Source organism: Gallinula chloropus (assembly GCF_964237585.1).
Source record: "Gallinula chloropus genome assembly, chromosome: 2".
Classification (NCBI taxonomy): domain Eukaryota; kingdom Metazoa; phylum Chordata; class Aves; order Gruiformes; family Rallidae; genus Gallinula; species Gallinula chloropus.
Genome location: NC_140086.1, coordinates 28,618,064 through 28,637,263, shown reverse-complemented (window position 1 = coordinate 28,637,263; position 19,200 = coordinate 28,618,064). Strand labels below are relative to the sequence as shown.

At 35.9% G+C, this 19,200-nt stretch overlaps 1 protein-coding gene across 1 annotated transcript in view; it reads right to left on the bottom strand.

Moving 5' to 3' along the window:
• Window positions 1-19,200, bottom strand: part of MMP16 (matrix metallopeptidase 16) — a gene marked incomplete at both ends in the record, with an annotated part of 166,234 nt that overhangs the window by 62,338 nt on the left and 84,696 nt on the right. Inside the window, 2 exons of the mRNA XM_084260872.1 lie at window positions 2,461-2,765; window positions 15,762-15,884. Of these exons, the coding sequence (XP_084116998.1) occupies window positions 2,461-2,765; window positions 15,762-15,884 (428 nt within the window). The remainder of the gene's footprint in view (window positions 1-2,460; window positions 2,766-15,761; window positions 15,885-19,200) is intronic.

Genomic DNA, 19,200 nt, shown 5'->3' with positions numbered 1-19,200 from the left:
GCTCAAGATGATAGGGAGCCTAAAAGAGCTGCAAATCTTTTCTTCCTGTCAATCCCAAATGACATGCTTTTCTTCTTTTTTCACTTGGAAATTTCTTTCCACTCACAAAAATAAATTTGGATGTTCCTTCAAGATTCCTAGACATAAGTTAATGCAGTAAGACCATCATCAGAACTTAGCCTAGCTGATAACTGAAGTTACTAATCAGCCAAAGAGGCAATCTGTGGATACAGATGAACTGCACGCTCATTGCTATTCACAGAGTTACAATGACATAAGGTTTTTCTCTGGACAACAGCTATGACCTAAGATATATGGTTCACACCATCACAACAAAGAAATTAGGAATTGCCAAAATTCTTCATAAACTTGATTTAGTAAGGTATTTATTTTAATTATGATGTATTTTGAACAAATCTGGCAGTCATAAAATAAGCTGGGTTTTCTATCTTGACCATTCCATTCTAATGGACATATGTCTTCCTCTAAAATGTATATGAGCACAGCAAAGTCTGAATGTTTGCAGAATTTGCAGAATAAATTTCCAATGATATCTGTTAAGCCTTCATGATATAGATAGCAAAATCTTTTCATTATAAAAGTTCAGTATTCTAAGACACACAGAAATATGGTTTTAGTCATAGCATTCTACTTTCATTTGATTTTTTTACTTCAAAATATCTTAAAATTCATAATGCTAGAAATAGCTTTTGAAAGTTGTTCTACAAAACTCAACCAGAAAAGGGCATGTAAAGACAATTGCCCTTTTGCACTATGAAAATTATTTAAGTTAAAGAAGGAGATAGCCAGAAGTTTGCACGTTTTCAGGCAGACTAAAAGTACCCATATGTGAAACCTCTCCAAAAGAGTTATCACACATTTTAAATTGACACCTTGACTTCAACGTACACACACCTGTCGATTTTCCTGAGTGCTGGAAATCCTAGCTCCAAAACCACAGAACATTATGTGTAGTGTTGGTACCCCACTGAGGCCCATAAAAGCACCTTAATTTAACCTGACAGTGATGTGACTGACTACATACCTATCTGAACTACACAAACAGAAGATGAACACTGTTGTTTCTTTGAGCTAAATCTGTGAAGAGGGCAAATATGAGTGGTGCAACACCACAACACAGATTTTGCTTCAGCAAGCTTCTAGGGTTTAGTCCACAAGAAATAAGCTTCTTGAACCCATTCTGCTACTATGGGCTTTCACAGTGCATTACACTGCTCATGCTTCACTGACCCTGGCACAGCAGAAGTATTGCACCAATAGAACAGTCACAATAGTGTATTTATACTCCTGGAATATTAGCTGAAAGCTTTGTTGCAAACTCCAGGCTACAAACACTGCTACAGAAAAAGCTCTGAATTTTACTTGGATGATCTCAGGTGAGAAAGGGGAAAGAAAGGAATTGGATAAAGCCTCTCAATGTTCACAAATTCAGTGTAACATTGAAATACACCAGTTCTGCACTTCTTATTTGTCATCTTTATTGCCTTTTGTATGCCAGAAACATCCTCTTTGTGTATCTGTGCACCCTCTTTCATGCATCATTGTTTGCTGAAGAGACTCTCTTAAACTCTATTAGGGAGATTTGCTTGGAACCAAAACCTGTCAAAGTATCAAACCATCAAACACAGAGTATGTCTGCACAAAACCTCTTATTTGATACTATTTAGCAGCGATGCAAAGGCTATCTTTAAATTAGGTTTCTTAGATAATGGCTGTAATTGTCACATGAACCTGGAGCTCAGCAAGGGACAGAATATAGTTCTGCAAAGAGTATATTTAAAAAAATAACTTTAATCTTCATTTGGTAAAGTTTAGGTATGTTGACTGTACTATGAAGTCACTTGTTTGGCTACAGGGAATGTACAGCTCAAGTATACTGGAATTATTGTGGAGTTAACAATTTCAAAAGATATTCAAAAGTTACTGGGAAATACTACCTCTGTCCTTGGAATGGCATCTTTAGGAGTTGACTTTAAATGCTGCCACTGTATCACCAAAAGACAAACTGAAGAAAACCAGGTTTAATTTACATTGATATCTACTGTATTGCTGGGTAGTATGAATTATTCTTAATCTCTATCATTGCAAAAGGACATTCCACATTTTTCCTAAACCTAAACAAGGTTTATATGGCAAACAATTTCAAATAAAAGCAGTTTATATAAACATTCAACAGTATAATGTCTGAATTATCACAAAGGTTCATAACAAGAATTCAATGTTTCTCAGGAGATGCATATTTTCATATTGTAACTTACATTTAAATAGCAATTTTTCTGCCTCATATTCTAAGACACCAATCAACTGAAGGCTGATTTCTGAAGTAATGTGAACTTAGGAAAGAAAACTATTTGGTTTTAGGGACAGGGAAGCATGAAAATACTTCTGTTAGCTGAAAATTCATATATTCATTTTGTTTAAACTGAAATATTTTCTTACCATCATGATTGGGATTTCCCAAAGTCCATGGCTCATCTGAGTCAAAATGAGTGTCTCCCCCAATTCCTGGCCCAGGGAAGTATGCATGAGCCAAAAATCCTCCCTCCCCATCAAAGGGAGAACTGTCTCCATGAAAACCTGATGCAAAAATGATTGTAATATCCACGTCTCTCTTGCCATTTTCTAATTCAATATAAGGAACTTCTTCAAATGTTAGAGGAGTTACATTCTGCCACACATCGAAGGCACGGCGAATGGCTTTACGAGTTTCAGCATCACCTACTTTTGGAGTGACGTTCTTTATGCTGAAAGAAACAGAGAAACATTAGGTTAAATTTGACAGAGTGGAGAGTGACACTGCTTACCTTTCTCCTTAATCATTAAAAGCACTGTGCTTTTAATAAAATGTGCTAGTTTGGCATTATGTCCTTTAAGCAGAGTATTTTTAAACAAGCTGCTGTGAAATTACTGTGTCAATCTGTGTAGCCCTTCATACTAGAACTCATTATATGTTAGCTAGGTTACTCTCAGCAGTAGAAAAATCTTATTTTTAGAAGATTAAAAATATTTTAAAATGAAAAATTCTTAACAGTGGGATAACCAGATTAATCAACCACTGACTGTTTACCTCCTGGACCACAATTAGAATCCATTGCAGCTAAAGAACAGCATGTCATTTCTGATCAAAAGAAAAATGTTTCCAGTGAAATGAAATTTTAACTTCTTAGTGAGTCCATTAACAATAGCAGAGCTCCATACTGTGAACACCAACCAGTATTCACAAAGCCTTTAAAACAGTTCTTTTTGCATTTGATACTGGATAGATAATTCCCTATCAGAAATAAACCCTTTTATTTCAACACAAGCTAAGATGTCCTTTTATGATTTGATTACTTCTATATATCTTGCATAATACTGTAGAGTTCATTAGAAAAATAATTTTCCAGGACAGTTATGTGCTAATTAAGAAATATATATTTAAACAGAATATTCAGTCTCTACTACTTCTTCAAATGACATGCATAAGAGGCAAAAAATCATCAAAATTACAGTTCCATTCAGAGTTACAATTACTAGTAAGTTATAGTGGAAACATTCTTAAAAGAACTTCTTTATTAATTTTTATTATTGAATTTAAGAAAATCATGGCAATAATTAATTTCAAACCTATTCAGTTTCCTGCATCATTTTTACTCTATTCACATGACCAGCAAAAACTGTTAAGTTTGTGTCTGTTTGAAACTGATCCACTAAGATGCTTTTTTTTTTATTTGACGTGCTGAATGTCCAACACAAAGTTAAAAATTACATAGTTCTAGAATGTATGTAAGATTTATGTAAGTTTACACAGCGTGGTGTCTTAATGGATGAAAAAATATGTTTTGGTGAGTAAAACTGGAATGATCTAATTGTTTCGTGCATTAAATGTGCCTGATTATACGGTACGATACGTTTATATAAACGTAAATAAATCTGTCAAGTATAATTTTATAGATTTGACCTCACAGATACAATACTTTTGTTCCTAGTGTTATGTAGAAACAATAAATTGCTTATGTTGACTTCCACTCAAAAATGTTCTTGTATCGAATCCAATGATGCCAGTCTAACCAAAGCATTGTTGTTTTATAGCTAGTATTTGTGTTCCAAAGAGTTATCAAGACAGATTAGAAAATAGTATGCTGTAGAGAATCCACTGTTCCCATTGATCATTTGTTAAAAAGATGATTTAGCCAATCATTACATACTTGTGCCTATTATGACACCAAGCTGAGTGGTGTGGTTGATGCAATAGAAGAAAGGAAGCCATCCAGAGGAGCTTTGACAGGCTGGAAAGGTAGGCCTGGGAGAACTTAATGATATTCAACACTGCGAAATGTAAGATGTTGCACTTGCGCTGGAAGAATCCCAGACATAGATACAGACTGGGAGAAAAGCTCCTTGAGAGTAGCCCTGCTGAGAAGGACCTGGGTGTTATGGTGGATGAGAAACTTAACATGAGCCAGCAGTGTGCTCCTGGGCTCCATCAGAAGAGGAGTGGCCAGCAGGGTCAGGTTGGTGATTGTCCCTCTCTACTCTGCCCTCGTGAGGCCCCAGCTGGAGTGCTGTGTACAGATTTGGGGCCCCCAATACAATAAAGATGTGCAACTGTTGGAGAGGGTTCAGAGGAGGGCCACGAAGATGATTAGAGGGCTGGAGCACCTCCCCCACAAAGAGATGCTGAAGGAGATGGGCTTGTTCAGCCTAGAGAAGAGAAGGCTGCGGGGGGACCTCATTGCAGCCTTCCAGTACCTGAAGGGAGCATACAAACAGGAGTGGAATCACATTTTTAAAAGGGTAGATAATGGCAGGACAAGGGGGAATGGATTGAAGCTAAAGGAGGGAAAGTTTAGATAAGATATTAGGGGGGATTTTTTTACAGATAGAGTGGTGAGGTTCTGGAACAGGCTGCCCAGAGAGGTGGTGGATGCCCTATCCCTGAAGGTGTTCAAGGCCAGGCTGGATGGGGCCCTGGGCAGCCTTGTGTAGATCCAGGCCTGGAGGTTGGTGGCTGTGCCTGTGGCAGGAGGGTTGGAACTGTGTGATCCTTGGGGTTCCTTCCAACCCAGACCACTCTATGATTCCACGATTCTATGATTCCTATTTGTCTGTCTGGTAACACTGGTTCTTGTACTATCTTTCTCTTTCAAATATATAAGCTTTAAGAACGTTTCCCCTTCGCCTCGTCCCCCCAAAAAAAGGCAAAAAAGAGAACATATTTCTACACAGCAAAATCATTGCCTTTTGTTGACTCTTTGAAATTACGAGTTTGAACTCTTTAAATCTCTTATTAGAAGACTTTTTCTGCAATCTATTGAATATTTTCTGTGATTTTCATTGACCTCATTCCAATTTTACAATGCTGTTTTAAAACCAACTTTGTCAGAACTACAAAGTATTACTGTAGTGATCTCGCTGTCAGACAGAAAAAGTCCTCTGAACTTCAGGCATGGCCTTACCGGATATGATGTAAATGTCATGTGATTCAAATGCTTTAAGTGATGTCTTCTTTCATAGCTATTTACTCATCAGTAATTTTATGGTAAGTACTGTGTTGATTTCCAGGTGCACTGGACCAACTGCCAGTCCTTGCAGAACCCCTCTTCTGAAAGATCCCTCCTTTTAGTTAGCAAAGTTCATAAATTATTCATCCTGTGCCACATGACACTCTGGTTGTAAAATATGGTACTAAATCAAAACACCTCACAAAGCCACACTTACAGGGCCACTACCAAAAACTTGACAAAAGTTAACCAGTTGTTATGTTAATACCACTTACAAAACTGAATTTTTTTCTCTTATTCAGTCCTGCAGTGTGCTCTCTAAGCCACATACATTGTCTGAAGCCCAGCTCACTGAAGGATTAAGAGCCTCTGTTACTCATTACATATAATGAACACAGCAAATGAATCAACAGGCTATTGTAGAAAATAGAATACATGTAGCAAAACTACTATTTTGATGTAGGAAAAGTTCATCAGAAGGATACAATTTATTTTTTCATTATTTTGTATTTAGGAATTTTAGTATTGGGACAAAGTTACACTTTGAGGTTATGTCAAGAGAGCAAAATTATGTTATTATGCTGTTTTATGTGATATGAGGAAATTAATAAAAATAGATTGGGATTGTGTATTGGTGGTAAATGGATTCATTACTTGGTCTAAAAGGGTTTGACTCATGCTTTAAACCTAATCACTTTACATTTTCTTGCTGTTTCAGTGCATGGAATTGTTTTAGTTATTGACTACAAATTGAGCCATTGTACTAGCTTTACACACATTAACTAGGGGTGGTGATGCCTTTTCCAGGGGATTCAGCTATTCGTTCTTAAATAGCATCCTACATTTCAAGATTCATTGTCAAGAAGAAAGATTTTTCAAAGCATACATTCTGTATTTAAACAAGACAGATTTCTGGCTTCCAAAGCAACCTACTGGGAGGATGAGATTACACTGAAAAATGTAGTTTCTATGAGAAGTTAAATAAATCAGTAGCTATTCCAATATAAGAGTACTTCCAGAAAATTATTGTCTCTTTTAATGTGTTTAAAACAAACCACGTTTAATCCTAAAAGGGCAAATTCCAATACTATATTTAACATGAAGTTGTCTAACTGGGAACTCTGCTTAGAATAATTCACTAATGTAGATACATAAAATCCAAGTTATTTTACATTTCTTTCATGGTGCTGATCATATAATCTCCAAAGGGAGATTACAGTAAGAAGAGCAATCCACACAGACAATGTATCAGCTAGCAGAAATTCTACAACTCATCTCCTAAAGGTCTTTGGTTTAGATATATCATTGCAATAGATAATAAAAGTCTTATATTAACTCTTTTTCTATTAAAATTGCCTCTACATTTTAAAGCCAGCAGTCACCTGAAATACTAGCGACTTTCACTGGTAACAAAAATAAAAGAACTCGATCTCTTACAGTCAACGTGCCCAGATAATGGACTTCATATAATAAGTGCAGGATATACCAATTGCAAACCACTTCTATTGCAAGGCAGCATCATATTAAGACAAAGACCATAAAAATAAGAAAACAGTATTTCCAATGTGTTGCCTTCCGAGCCTCAAAGTCCATTTCACAGAAAAGATGCTCAATAGAGAGAAGGATCAAGTGCCAACCTTGACCAAATTAGCCTTATAAAGAACATACTCACAATTCCTTCTAAAGTGAAAGTATTTTAATAAGTCAAAGACCATGTGTAAAATGAACCATTTACTTCAATGCAATTTATTACAAACTAGTAAACTAAGTGATCATAGAATCACAGAATCTTAAAATAGTTTGAGTTGGAAGAGACTTTTAGAGGTCATCTAGTGCAACCCTGCAACAGCAGGGACATCTTCAACTAGATCAAGTTGCTCAGAGCCCCATCCAACCTGATCTTAATGTTTTGTATAAATTTTGAAAGCTGTTATTCTTAGACAATCACAGTCATGTACCCATTCAGCTCAGTATTTTGTGGTTCTTACTGGTATTTAATGCAAACATGGTTTTCAACCTCATAGTTGGTTTTGGCATTATAGCTTTTAAATCCATGCTGTGCACAGGAAAAATAAGATTTCACCAATGATATGCATTTTTCACACTCCTTTACTGCTTCTACAGATGCCTGCAGTCTTTTTTTGAAGACTCTTATTCTGAAATTCTGAGTCCTATTGATTTTAGAAAAGCTTTGGGTTTTCCTTCCCTCTTCTTCCCCAAAATAGTCTCAAAAAATTATCCATGTTTCAGTGACACATTTTTGGCTTCAACAGCTTCAGGAGCCTTGCAAGGCTGTCAGGATTTACCTCACTTGACTGTGTAAAATCAGTGATCTGAACTTTAAATACAGTAGATTAAGTAGCATATATTTGCAATTAAATTTCACTATTTCATTTTTTCCTTCCTGAGCTGTCATTAGAAAAGCTTATTATATTTTTCTCGTAAATTGCTACAATTCTGTATATAAAATCAACCTTTCTGACCCAAGAGGCAGTTCAGCAAAGGCTAGACAAAGCTCAAAATGCATAAAGCTTATTATTACTGCTTACCTTAGCAGTAATGGCCTCCACAAGAGTTGTAATAACTCAGTGACAAGACTTCTTCATGGCCTGTAGATTTTGATACTTCTATTCTCCACTGTATATAATAAATACTGTTTTAAAATTGGTTCTATGCTCATCTGTGCATTAAATCCAGAGTACAAGGTTAACAATATCTTACTATCCTGTTGTGCTGATCAGACTGGATACTAATGAGTGGTTCAGGTAATAATAATGATGCAAGATGATATCATTTTTTTTTAATCATAAATATATTATTTGTATCAAATCAGGGAAAGTATTTCTAAAATGCCATTTCTTTCAAACATCCATGATTTTCTTGGACTAAAGTCACAATTTGGAAACCCCATTCTAAAGAAAGGACAGACACAGACGATAAGAGAGTAGGACATTCAGCTGCGTCAGTAAGAAGATGCATTCAGTAATCTGTTTGAAGTCAGCCAATTATAAATCTCCATTTGATATGAAACAGCTAAAATAAAATAATTGAAACATATCTTAAATTTGAATAACTTGTTGAAGCAACCTTGTTGCCAGTTCTGTCAAAGAAACTTAAAGCTTTTTTTCTTTTCTTTTTTCTTTCTCAGTGTTACTTTTACTGAAATAATTAGATTACCTCTAGTCAAACATATATTTCATTTTGTGCCACCATTTCTCTAGTGATAGTGTCTAATAAGTCACTTCATTAATCTCTCACCTGTGTGGGTTTTCTTAGCTTCAACTTCATTCCAGTCTCACTTTGCTAACTCTTTGTAGCTATAACCTAAGAAAGTTTCTCATATAAAATGTGATCTCAGTTCATAGAGCTCCTGGTCCAGCTGATAAACCTAGGTGAGAACTATTGCTTTTGATTTTCTTCTTCTGTGACTACATTAAAAGTCAGCCAACTGTTGCCATGGAGGAAACAATAATAGCCTCGCCCCTTGGGTTTCACAGATAATATTCTCCCCCTAATTCATTAAAAGGAGATGAAAAGTGACAAAGATGAGATTTCCAAGATACAAAACAAAGATTAACAAAATACTTGACAGATAAATGCTTTCATAAGAAAGATTTTCTAAGTTATCCCATGTCAAAATTTACTCCTCTTTTGAGGTTGTGAGGCAAGGTTTGGTGTGGGAGGGGTTGCAGGGGTGGCTTCTGGGAGAAGCTGCTAGTAGCTTCCTCTGCGTATAACAGAGCCAATGCCAACCAGCTGCAGGAAGGACCTATTGCTGGACAAGGCTGAGCCAATCAGTGATGGTGGTAGTGCCTCTGTAATATTATTTAAGAAGGAAAAAAAACCAAACCAACCCAAGGGGCAGCTTTTTGCCACCAGAGAAAGAGGAGATGAGAGAAAAAGAGAAACTTTGCAGCCACCAAGGTCAAAGAAGAAGGGGAGAGGAGGACCTTCAGGTGCTGGAGGAGAGATTCACCTGGTGGAGAAGACCACAGTGAAGCAGGTTGTTCCCCTGAAGCCTGTGGAGGATGATGGGGATTAGAGATTCCACCTGCAGCCTGTGAAGGGCCACACATTGGAGCAGGTGGAAAAAACATGAAGGAGGCTGTGACCTCTTGGGGAAGACCACGCTGGTGAAAGCTCCTGGAAGGACCTGCAGCCCATGGAGAGAGGGATCCACACCAGAGAAGGTTTTCTGGGGAGAACTTGTGTCCACATGGGGGACCCACACTGGTTGTGAAGTTCTGGACTCCATAAAAGAGACCCAAGCTGGAGCAGTTTGTGAAGAACTGTAGCCTGCGTGAATGACTCATGTTGGAGAATTTCATAGAGAACTGTCTCCTGTAAGAGGGATCCCATGCTGGAGCAGGGGAAGAATGTGAAGAGCCTTTCCACTGAGCAGGAAGGAGTGTCAGAGACAATGTGTAATGAATTGACCCCAACTGCTGTTCCCCATCTCTTCAAGGAGGAGGTAAAGAACTTGGGAATAAAATTGAGTCTAGGAAGAAAGGAGGCGGGGGGGGGGTGGGGGGTGGGGGGTAGATGTTCTAAGATTTTGTTTTATTTCTCATTATTCTACTCTGTTTTTTGTATGAAGGAGACTCACTAAAATACATATAGTAAAGAGCATTTTATTACTGTGGAAATGCATAACCAATTGTTAAGTAGGAATCTATCTCACAAATATAGTTACCTAGACTCCTCATTGCATAAATTTTAGAATCATGACTATAATTTAATCTCCATTTCTTAGGTGTGTTTTACATGTCCTCCCCCCCTTTTATTTGGAGGTGAGAAATAACAACGAGGCAAATACACATAAATCAACGCTCATTGTATTTTATTCCAAATTCCTAAGCGTTACTGGCACTAGCAGATATTGAGTAGATAGACACTGGAAAGTTTCTTGTGTATCATCAGGTTGACTTGAATTGCATTTTTTATGATATTTCTAATTGAAAGCTGGTAGGAGATGCAGTTATCATGAGGAAAAAGTTGTTTAACAGAGCCTTAATTAGCATCTAATTTTGCATCCATGCTTACTACAGAAAGGTAATACTTAGTGTCAGGAATCCCATTGCTCCTGAATGGTTGAAACCCTATGGTAGGTAGTCTAAAAACTTAGGAGACCTTTACTGTAGAAAATGAGTAGTCTTTCTCATAAATTTCTTTTTTTCTCTTGATTTGCAGCTGTAAATCATCAGAGTTCCAGCAAAGCATGTAAGTAGAAATCCTGAGAACTCATGGGTGGGCCATTTTGAAAACATTGGTTTTCAGAGAACCCTGAAAACTTCTTCACTGTGCCATTCAGAATGGTTTCCACACATCCGGATGTAGCCCTTCTCAATATATATCTGTACACAGAGGATCTAAGAACTTAACAAATTGTTACTGACTTAAAACAGCAAGGTAGAGACATAGAACATATAATTAGGCATTTCCATTGCCTTGTTGGCATTATCCTTACATATGTAGGGGAAAAAAATAATTAAAAAAAATAATTAAGTTGCAGCCCAAAATTCTAAATGCTTTTAGCATGTTTCAAAGCATATTAGTCAGGTACAGCTGAATTAAAGCATAGAATATTACTGGCATATTGAAGAAAAGTTTTCAGCTGTTTCAGTTTTTCATGAATGTGTTAGTTCTCAGCATTTCTGAAAAATCTAGTAACCATTATTTCCCCTTATCTCTGCTTTTCATTTTTAATCCAAAGACAATATTCTTCTGCCTTCATCCTGAAATAGCATAGCCACGGATTTCAAAAACAATGCAGTGCGAATGTCAGCACAAGGCAAAGCTTCTATTATCATTTCAGTATGGACACAGAGCTCATTCATGAGCAAACTGAAATCAAGGAAATTAAGCACATACTGACTTTGTGACCAGTATGATTAATAAGATAGGCAATTCCTTAATTTAGGAAGTGTTTTCTAAATAGTTCTCTGTAGTAGTACACTCAAAACATTATTTTATTAAAAAAAAATCTTGTTGCTACTTTGAATTGATGGGTTTTATAATTTTTTTCTTAATTTAATAATCTCTTACACTTCAGTGTAGCTTTTAAACATTAAAAAAATTCTTTCCATATTGCACACAACATGGATTTTCAGCCACAGAAATAACATAGTCTACTCTTAAGTCTGAATCTCCAATCTAGCAATAATTATTTTAATGTTCAAATCTTTCACCTTCCATTGGGTTTTGGATAGCTGAAATCCAGGATATATACAACTTTTTCAGAAAGGAAAAAGCCATTAATTTAGGGCTTGAACCAATTCCACTAAAGTAAGGAAAATTTGTAATTTTATTGTATTTTATTATACATTGGGGAATTAATATTTTATTGTATTTTTAACTTGTTATAAGCTTTAAGTAATGGTTGTAATTCAAGGCAAAGCTTAGTTTTTTAGACAGCATGCTCCAATTTTATTTGCAGAAGTGTTTTGCAATTGACCAAAGACTGACTGCTGGAGTTAAAACTGTGAATAGCATGCCCAGAATTGTGATGAGGACTTTACATTCAATAATTCTCTGTCTAAAAAGGATGTTAATGTTCTATTTTTACAAAGCTGATTGCTTTATTGATTTACATTCTTGCTCCTTCTTTAAAATACTGAATGGCTTACTTCCCTAGCAAAAGAGGTGATTCTTTTTTGAGACTTGTGTCTACATAAACACAACCTTAACACAAACAAAGAAACAAACAAAAAAAAAAAAAACCCAAACACCAAACCTCCCCTTAATAGGGTTTGTAGATTTCTTCTGTGACTCTACATAACATTCAGACATTGTCTGAGATCTGGTACAGTCTGAAACACTAAGATGCAATACCATATCATTAAGAACTTTGTGGTTTTTTCTGTAATAGAGCTATAACTTTCATATACTCTAGATGTTCTCCTTCACCTTTTCACTCTTCTAGCAAGTAAAAAGGATCAAATAATCACTCTCTCTTTCCTTGTAAAAATCATCCAAGTATATAATATAAATACTGAAAATATTGAGGAGGTATGCCACTGTGAACTATTCCAGGCAGAAAAGGTAAAGTAAGTAATGTTGATGTGGAACTTCATTAGAAAGAGAAATTCTAACAAACACCTATTCAGCAGTTCAATAATTGGAAAGCTGCATTCACTGAAGGAGAGAAGGTATAATTAATGCAGCACAATGTGCATTCCATGCTGATGTTCCCAATATTGGAAATATGCTTTTTGACACTGTCTGCACACATATTATTTTCCAGAGTAATTATCACCTAAGTCCAATGTAATATGTGGCCAAAGAAGACATAACAAAAATTTTAATAGTAGGTCACTTATTTAAAGCTCCATATTAAAATTTTGGGGAAGTGCTTCAGAAGGAAAAATTATAAATTGAAAATATGGAAATGCTGAAAAAAATGAATCGTTTTGATCCTCTTACACATGATTACAGGGACAATCTAAGAGGAAATATATTCCTCTTCCAACATTAACAAATTTAAATTTAACAGTTGCCAGGAACAGTTCTTGAGGAAAAAAATGTGTGACAGACAGAAAAAGCCAGAGTAAAAGTAGAAAGTTTAAAATGAATTTATATGTGATCTCAATTCTATTTTTCCATTAATAATGTTTTGCCTGAAGTGATAACTACTTAATTTAAATAGAGCATCTGAAGATACACGGTAAGACCAAGTAGCCACACACAGTAAGTAGAAAATGTAGCTTTTGCTCTTTCAAAGGGCTTTCCTCAGCAATGGAATTGCATGTATTTGACTGGGATGCATAAGAAGAACTCCACATCTGAGGATTTCACAGTGTCCAACAAGAGTTTGTATGTCTACAGTATTCTATTAAATATTTTCTTTAAATAAGCAACAAAGAAGTAAAATTTAAAAACCTTGCCTTCCTCTATTCCAACCAAAATCCTTGTCAAAACACCAAGTATCTTAGGAAAACTCATTAAGTGCTGTTAAAGGTCCATGCTCTGCTCATCTGTTGGTCTCTCTTTAACATAATAGGTATGTCCAAAAAAATCCGGGTTTGGTTTTTTTTTTTTTCCTATTAACCTTCCTGTTCAGAAAACCTGGTGGGTGCAGTCCTTTAGTAACTATGATGGATGACATCGTCTGTATTGCTTATTTTGTGTTTCTGTTCTGCTGGGGGAGAACTTGATTTTGGGGTGGTTTTGGTTTTGATTTTGTTTTTTCCAGAAAAGTGGAAGAGGCAGCGGACACTGAAATAAGGAAGAAAGTGCTCTTTCTTTGGAGGAATTACTAAGCTTACTTAGCTGACACACTTCAGACCATCAGGTTTGACTGGCCAGGACAACACAGAATATAGCTGGAAATCTGCTAGAGATTAGATCAAAACCACAGCAACAAAACACAGTTGACTAGTATTAAGCCTGTAATTAGGGAATTACTGGGAAGAACAAAGCAGATGAGAAGCGTGTGAAGAATGTAGGGGTTTTTTTGTTGTCCTTATTTGCTTTCACTACTTTTTTTAATTCAGAAAGATTAATATTGTATTTTTTTTGGTAAAAAAAAAAATCATGGTTTTAATTTAAATATCTTTTGGACTGCAATTAACTACAAAAATCTCAGACATTCACTTCAAAGTTCTGGTTGACTGGCCAGCTTGTCAAAGGGAGAGAGTGAACATTTTACAAGAGGGAAGGCAGGAGGTAAAGAACTGCTATAAATTCTTCAAAGTGAGAAAGATTAGTAGATAGTTGCCACATAGTTTAATGCTGGGTACCCTCATTTTTTATTATGATTAATGCCTTGGGTGACAGTACAGAAGATACACATGTGGTAGGATTAAGAGTGTTATAAAAAATCCTGTAATGAAATAGAGAATCAGACTCTATAAATCAGAGATGGAAAACCACACATATATGTAGGTGACTGTAAGTGTCTTGTCATATGTATGCACACACATTACACACAGAATCACACGATCATAGGGGTTGGAAGGGACCTCGAGAGATCATCTGGTCCAACCCCCCTGCCAAAGCATCTCCCTAGCTCATATTGCACAGATAGGCATCCAGATGGGTCTTGAATATTTCCAGAGAAGGAGACTCCACCACCTCCCTGGGCAGCCTGTCACAGTGCTCTGTCACCCTCACTGTGAAAAAGTTCTTCCGCATGTTGGTGCGGAACTTCCTGTGCTCCAACCTGAAGCCATTGCCCCTTGTCCTGTCTCCACAGATCACTGAAAATGGGCCGGCCATTTCCTCCTGCATCCCATACTTAAGATACATTGCAGATAACTGTAAAGGGCGACAGGTGGGCATTCTTTTCTGTCCAACTATGTATTATACATTAGAAAAAGGACTTTATCCAATGCAACATACTAATTCCAAGGCAACCAGTTCTCTATTGCTTAAAGTTGTATCAGTGTGTATGTCTCAAAATAGATATAAACCAATCAATACAGAATTACTAATAACACAGTCTCTTTGCTGTGGAATGAAGAACATACTATATGACCATTAAAACTTATTAACTTAATATTTAATACTTATGTGGGTGCATGAGTAATGGCATCAGTGAACGAATTTGAAAGCAATGTTATGCCTCAAACTTACCCTTGTTCGGCACTACAGGAATTCCAATGAAGTTGTGTAAATTTTCAAACAGACTGTATTGGAATCCTTGATTTGGTGACAAATTATTAATTTTATATTATATACATGACACTTCATTTGGTTTACAGTGATCTGTCAAGTACACAGTTTGTATCTAACTTCCTCTCAAAAATTAGTTTTGCCAGAGTAGGCAACACATTGTGTAAACCACGTGCCAGACTCCAGAGTTATACAGAAATGCAGCCCTTCACATACCCCTACACACATCTCCTATAGGCAGGAAATGATAATCAAATTAGTATGTACTTGGAGCAGGCCTGTAGGCACCTACATTTTGCAGAGACTGACTCCTTTCAATAAACTAGTTTACATACTCAGTGATCTGAGTGTCATTACAGCGCTCCCAGTTTCAGAGCAATGCTCCCTGAGAAGTTGCCAAGAGGGTTGAAAGATACAGGTAAGGACATATCAGGTGTTACTGTTTACTAAATGCATGCAATTTTAATGCAAGAAAAAAACCGATTCTTGTAGCACATACTTATCAGGGAGGCATTCAAATTTTTATATCACATATTAATAATGAACTTCTCAAAGTACTACAAATTATTTCAGAAATGTATATTTAATTTAAATTAAAATTCAGCAGCAATGTCATTTGGATATCTCTGTGAATATCTGTGGTACCTGTAAGTGATATGTTTGTGTTGCCATTTCTGTCCTGTTAACGCATAGCGTTTCCGACGAATGTTAAATTTGGAGCTACCTCTTGTTTGGTCAGGCACACCGCATCGAGGCTTCTTCATCCAGCTGCAAGAAACAGCACCAAACAGTTAAAGCCCCATGAAAGAGAAATCATAACCACCGCACCCAACTAATAAAAACATCATATATTTTTGAAATTACGGTATTATCAATTTTGTTTCGACATGTAACAATAACAAACAAAAGGAACAGTTATCTTGCTACCAGATGTGTAGTGGTGGAGCTGCACTGCATCCCATGACACTGAGAAACCAATTTCTTTGATGTTATTTTGCCTCATTTTCTTTTGCTACAACCTCTGAGAAGTGGACAAATCTTTCTTACTAATTTATTCTGATTCATTCAAGATAATTATGATCTGTTTGGTTGTTGAAGCTGAATTTAAAGTATATAGACAAAGTGTTTCTCACTTGTAGTGTAAGGAGTTCTTTAGTTTGTGCAAAAGTGACTAAAACTCAGCTGATGTTATTTTACAAGCTGAATAGCTGCAGAAAAAATTACCATCAGGAAGATAGTAAGATTAAAGACATTCACTGCATAAGGAAAAGACAAACCTTCACTTTTACTTTTCCAGTCCATTTGACTTTATTTCTATCATGCCAAATAATTATAGAGGTAAAAGCTATAGTTTTCTGATGCTATTTACCACAAAAGTAGTCATACCTTATATTAAGGCGTGCATGAATGAATTCCTGACCATTAAATTGGCATTTAAGCATTGTTTCATAAAGAAATATATACACAGCAGCTCTATGTATGACTGGATGACAGAAAACTCATCTGAAATGTCATTTCAGAATAAAAATTCATTTTAAAACATACATATGTAACAAAAACTCAAGAAAACCGACCCCAGCCAACCATTGTTCATCTTTTTCAGTAGATCTTCCTAGTTCAATATATGCAAAATTAATAAAATCATGTTTTGCCCATAAATGGAATATCTGCAGTACAAAGGAGTGGTGTATGTGTGTGCATAAAAAACTACATACTCTAATGAAATAATTGATTTTTCAGTTCTGCACTGAAGGAATGAAACCATATTGCATACTGAATGAATTTTTAGAGATAGGCTGAGTCAGAATCAGCCTCATTCACTTTCAAAAATTTCTGTGAAGAGGTTTAAAAGTACTGCCAGACTTACGTGTTGTAGCTATGGATATGCAGAAAAATATTGCATAAATGCCTAAGTAGGAATTAAGTTCACCAGCCTAGGGGAAGATACAAAATTTTAGTGAAAGTAGCAAGATGGTACTACACCCCACTTGCACTGATAAAGACTACAGAAGTGCCTACAAAAACTTTGATGGGTGACACATGCATCAAGTAGTACAAATGGGAAAGCCAAAACTTATGAATTTGAAGTCCTGAACCAAAGACACTGAGTTCATAGTTACCCGTTTCAAATAAGAAAACAGAATGATTTGTCCTAATTTCTGATCAGAATAATTATAAATCATATATGGCATGTAAAACCATTGAGTATTATTTGAATTCGCATCGGATGGGAATAGTTGGACGTGATCTTCAAGGTCTTTTCCAACTTTGTGATTCTGTGATTCTGTATTTACGAGGAAGACAATTTTCTTTCCTAGTTTCTGCACAGAAAATACTGAAAAATCTATAAAACTTCACTCCACTAAATTTAAAAGTATTTGCTGAAATACCCTGCAACATTACTTCAGGTTCCTCTGCTTTTTTATAATAAGTGCTAATTCAACAAAGTTAGTTATTTCTGGGATCAAGTAGTATTGAAAAGTTCAGTTTGCTCAAATAAAAGAAAATGAAGGAAAGAAGCAGATCTTAGCTACAAAGGGCAGTTCTATTCTTAGTAAAATGATACCATATTTGCACTTCAGCAAATAAGATAAAATTTGGCTCAGAACTCAGAAAGCTCATTCTCAGTAACAATTTTTTTACACTTAAAATTTCAGTCTAGTATTAAATATGTATCAGTTGTAATTGTATTGTTTCAAGAGTGATGACTTCAAATCAAAAAAGTCTGAATTAGTTAGCATAACTGATGGAGATCTATTTTAATAACAGGATTTTCACACTAGAAAGCTAGGGACAGGTTAGGGACAGGTAAGTGTAAACATTCAAAGTTGTAAATTTAAATATTAATCTTCAAGGATATTATAGAAATACCCTCTCCAGTTATGTCAAAGGTTCAATACTCCTACAGATAAGAACGTTAGCATAAAATGTTTTATGATTCTATACAAAAAGTCAAGAGCAGTAAGTATCATGGACTCAAAATTCATCCTCCTACTAGAACTAGTGATGATTCATTTTTAGCAAACAAAACATGCCCTAAAATAACGTTATGAAATTCAAGCAGTCATAAATTGTTATTGATTGATTTTGAAGTGGCATGCACCAATCAAAAACATTATCCTTTTTGGTGTCCTTACAGGTTTGGATGGGCAGGAGATGCTCCTTACTGTCATGCTGTCTGGCTCATCAGTGTTCTTACTGTTCTTACATGAAGACTGGGACCGTGGTTCACACACAGTGTAAAACTCAATGTAAATCAAATGGGAACCTTTGCAGAAGTAGTTCACTAGCTTTCAGGAAATTATCTTCATGTAATCTTTAATGACAGATGCAATGAGCAGCTGAAGAGTGTGGCCACCACCAAATCTGTTACCTTGAAGTGAGCTGAGCTGACTTTAGCAGTCCGCATTTTCAACAGATTATTACATGGCTAGTATTGGAGCCCAGTCTTTATAAGAGAGAAATTAGGCTTTATTTAAAAATATTTTTTAAACAGTAATGGTTCTCACACTGACTGGGAGGAAGACTTGATCAGTAATAATCATTAATGTTCATGACATTTTGGAATATTTAGTATATAATACATTTTTTATCTGTTTCTGAATTTATAGAAATCTATTACACAGCAGTGCCTCAGTATTTTGTCAGTACTGAGTAAGTGGCTTAATTGTGACTAATGTACTACATCTGTAGACTATGTCACATCAAACTGCCCTCTTAGCTCCGTTAGTATGAATCTTGAGGAATTATATATATGCCAAGTATTAAAAGTGTTTAGACTCACAGAAAATCAGAGAAGATTAAAATAAAAATATGCAGCAGAACTGCAAAGGTCTTCCAGTGGGGAAAGAGCGGAAACTGAACTCAAAACTCAAGCCAATGTCCTAACCACAGCTTGTTCTTTGGGGTTTAAGAGGAAGAATCTCCTTCTGTTCCCTCAATTTTTTTAAGCCTCCAGGAAAAAGTTTTGATCTAACATGAATTAAAATATTAAAAACCCTAGCTTTGTTTAAACACCTGTCCCCATTTACCCCTAATCAAAACTGCTGTTTAGGCTGTATAATGGGGGGTTTTTTGTTGTTGT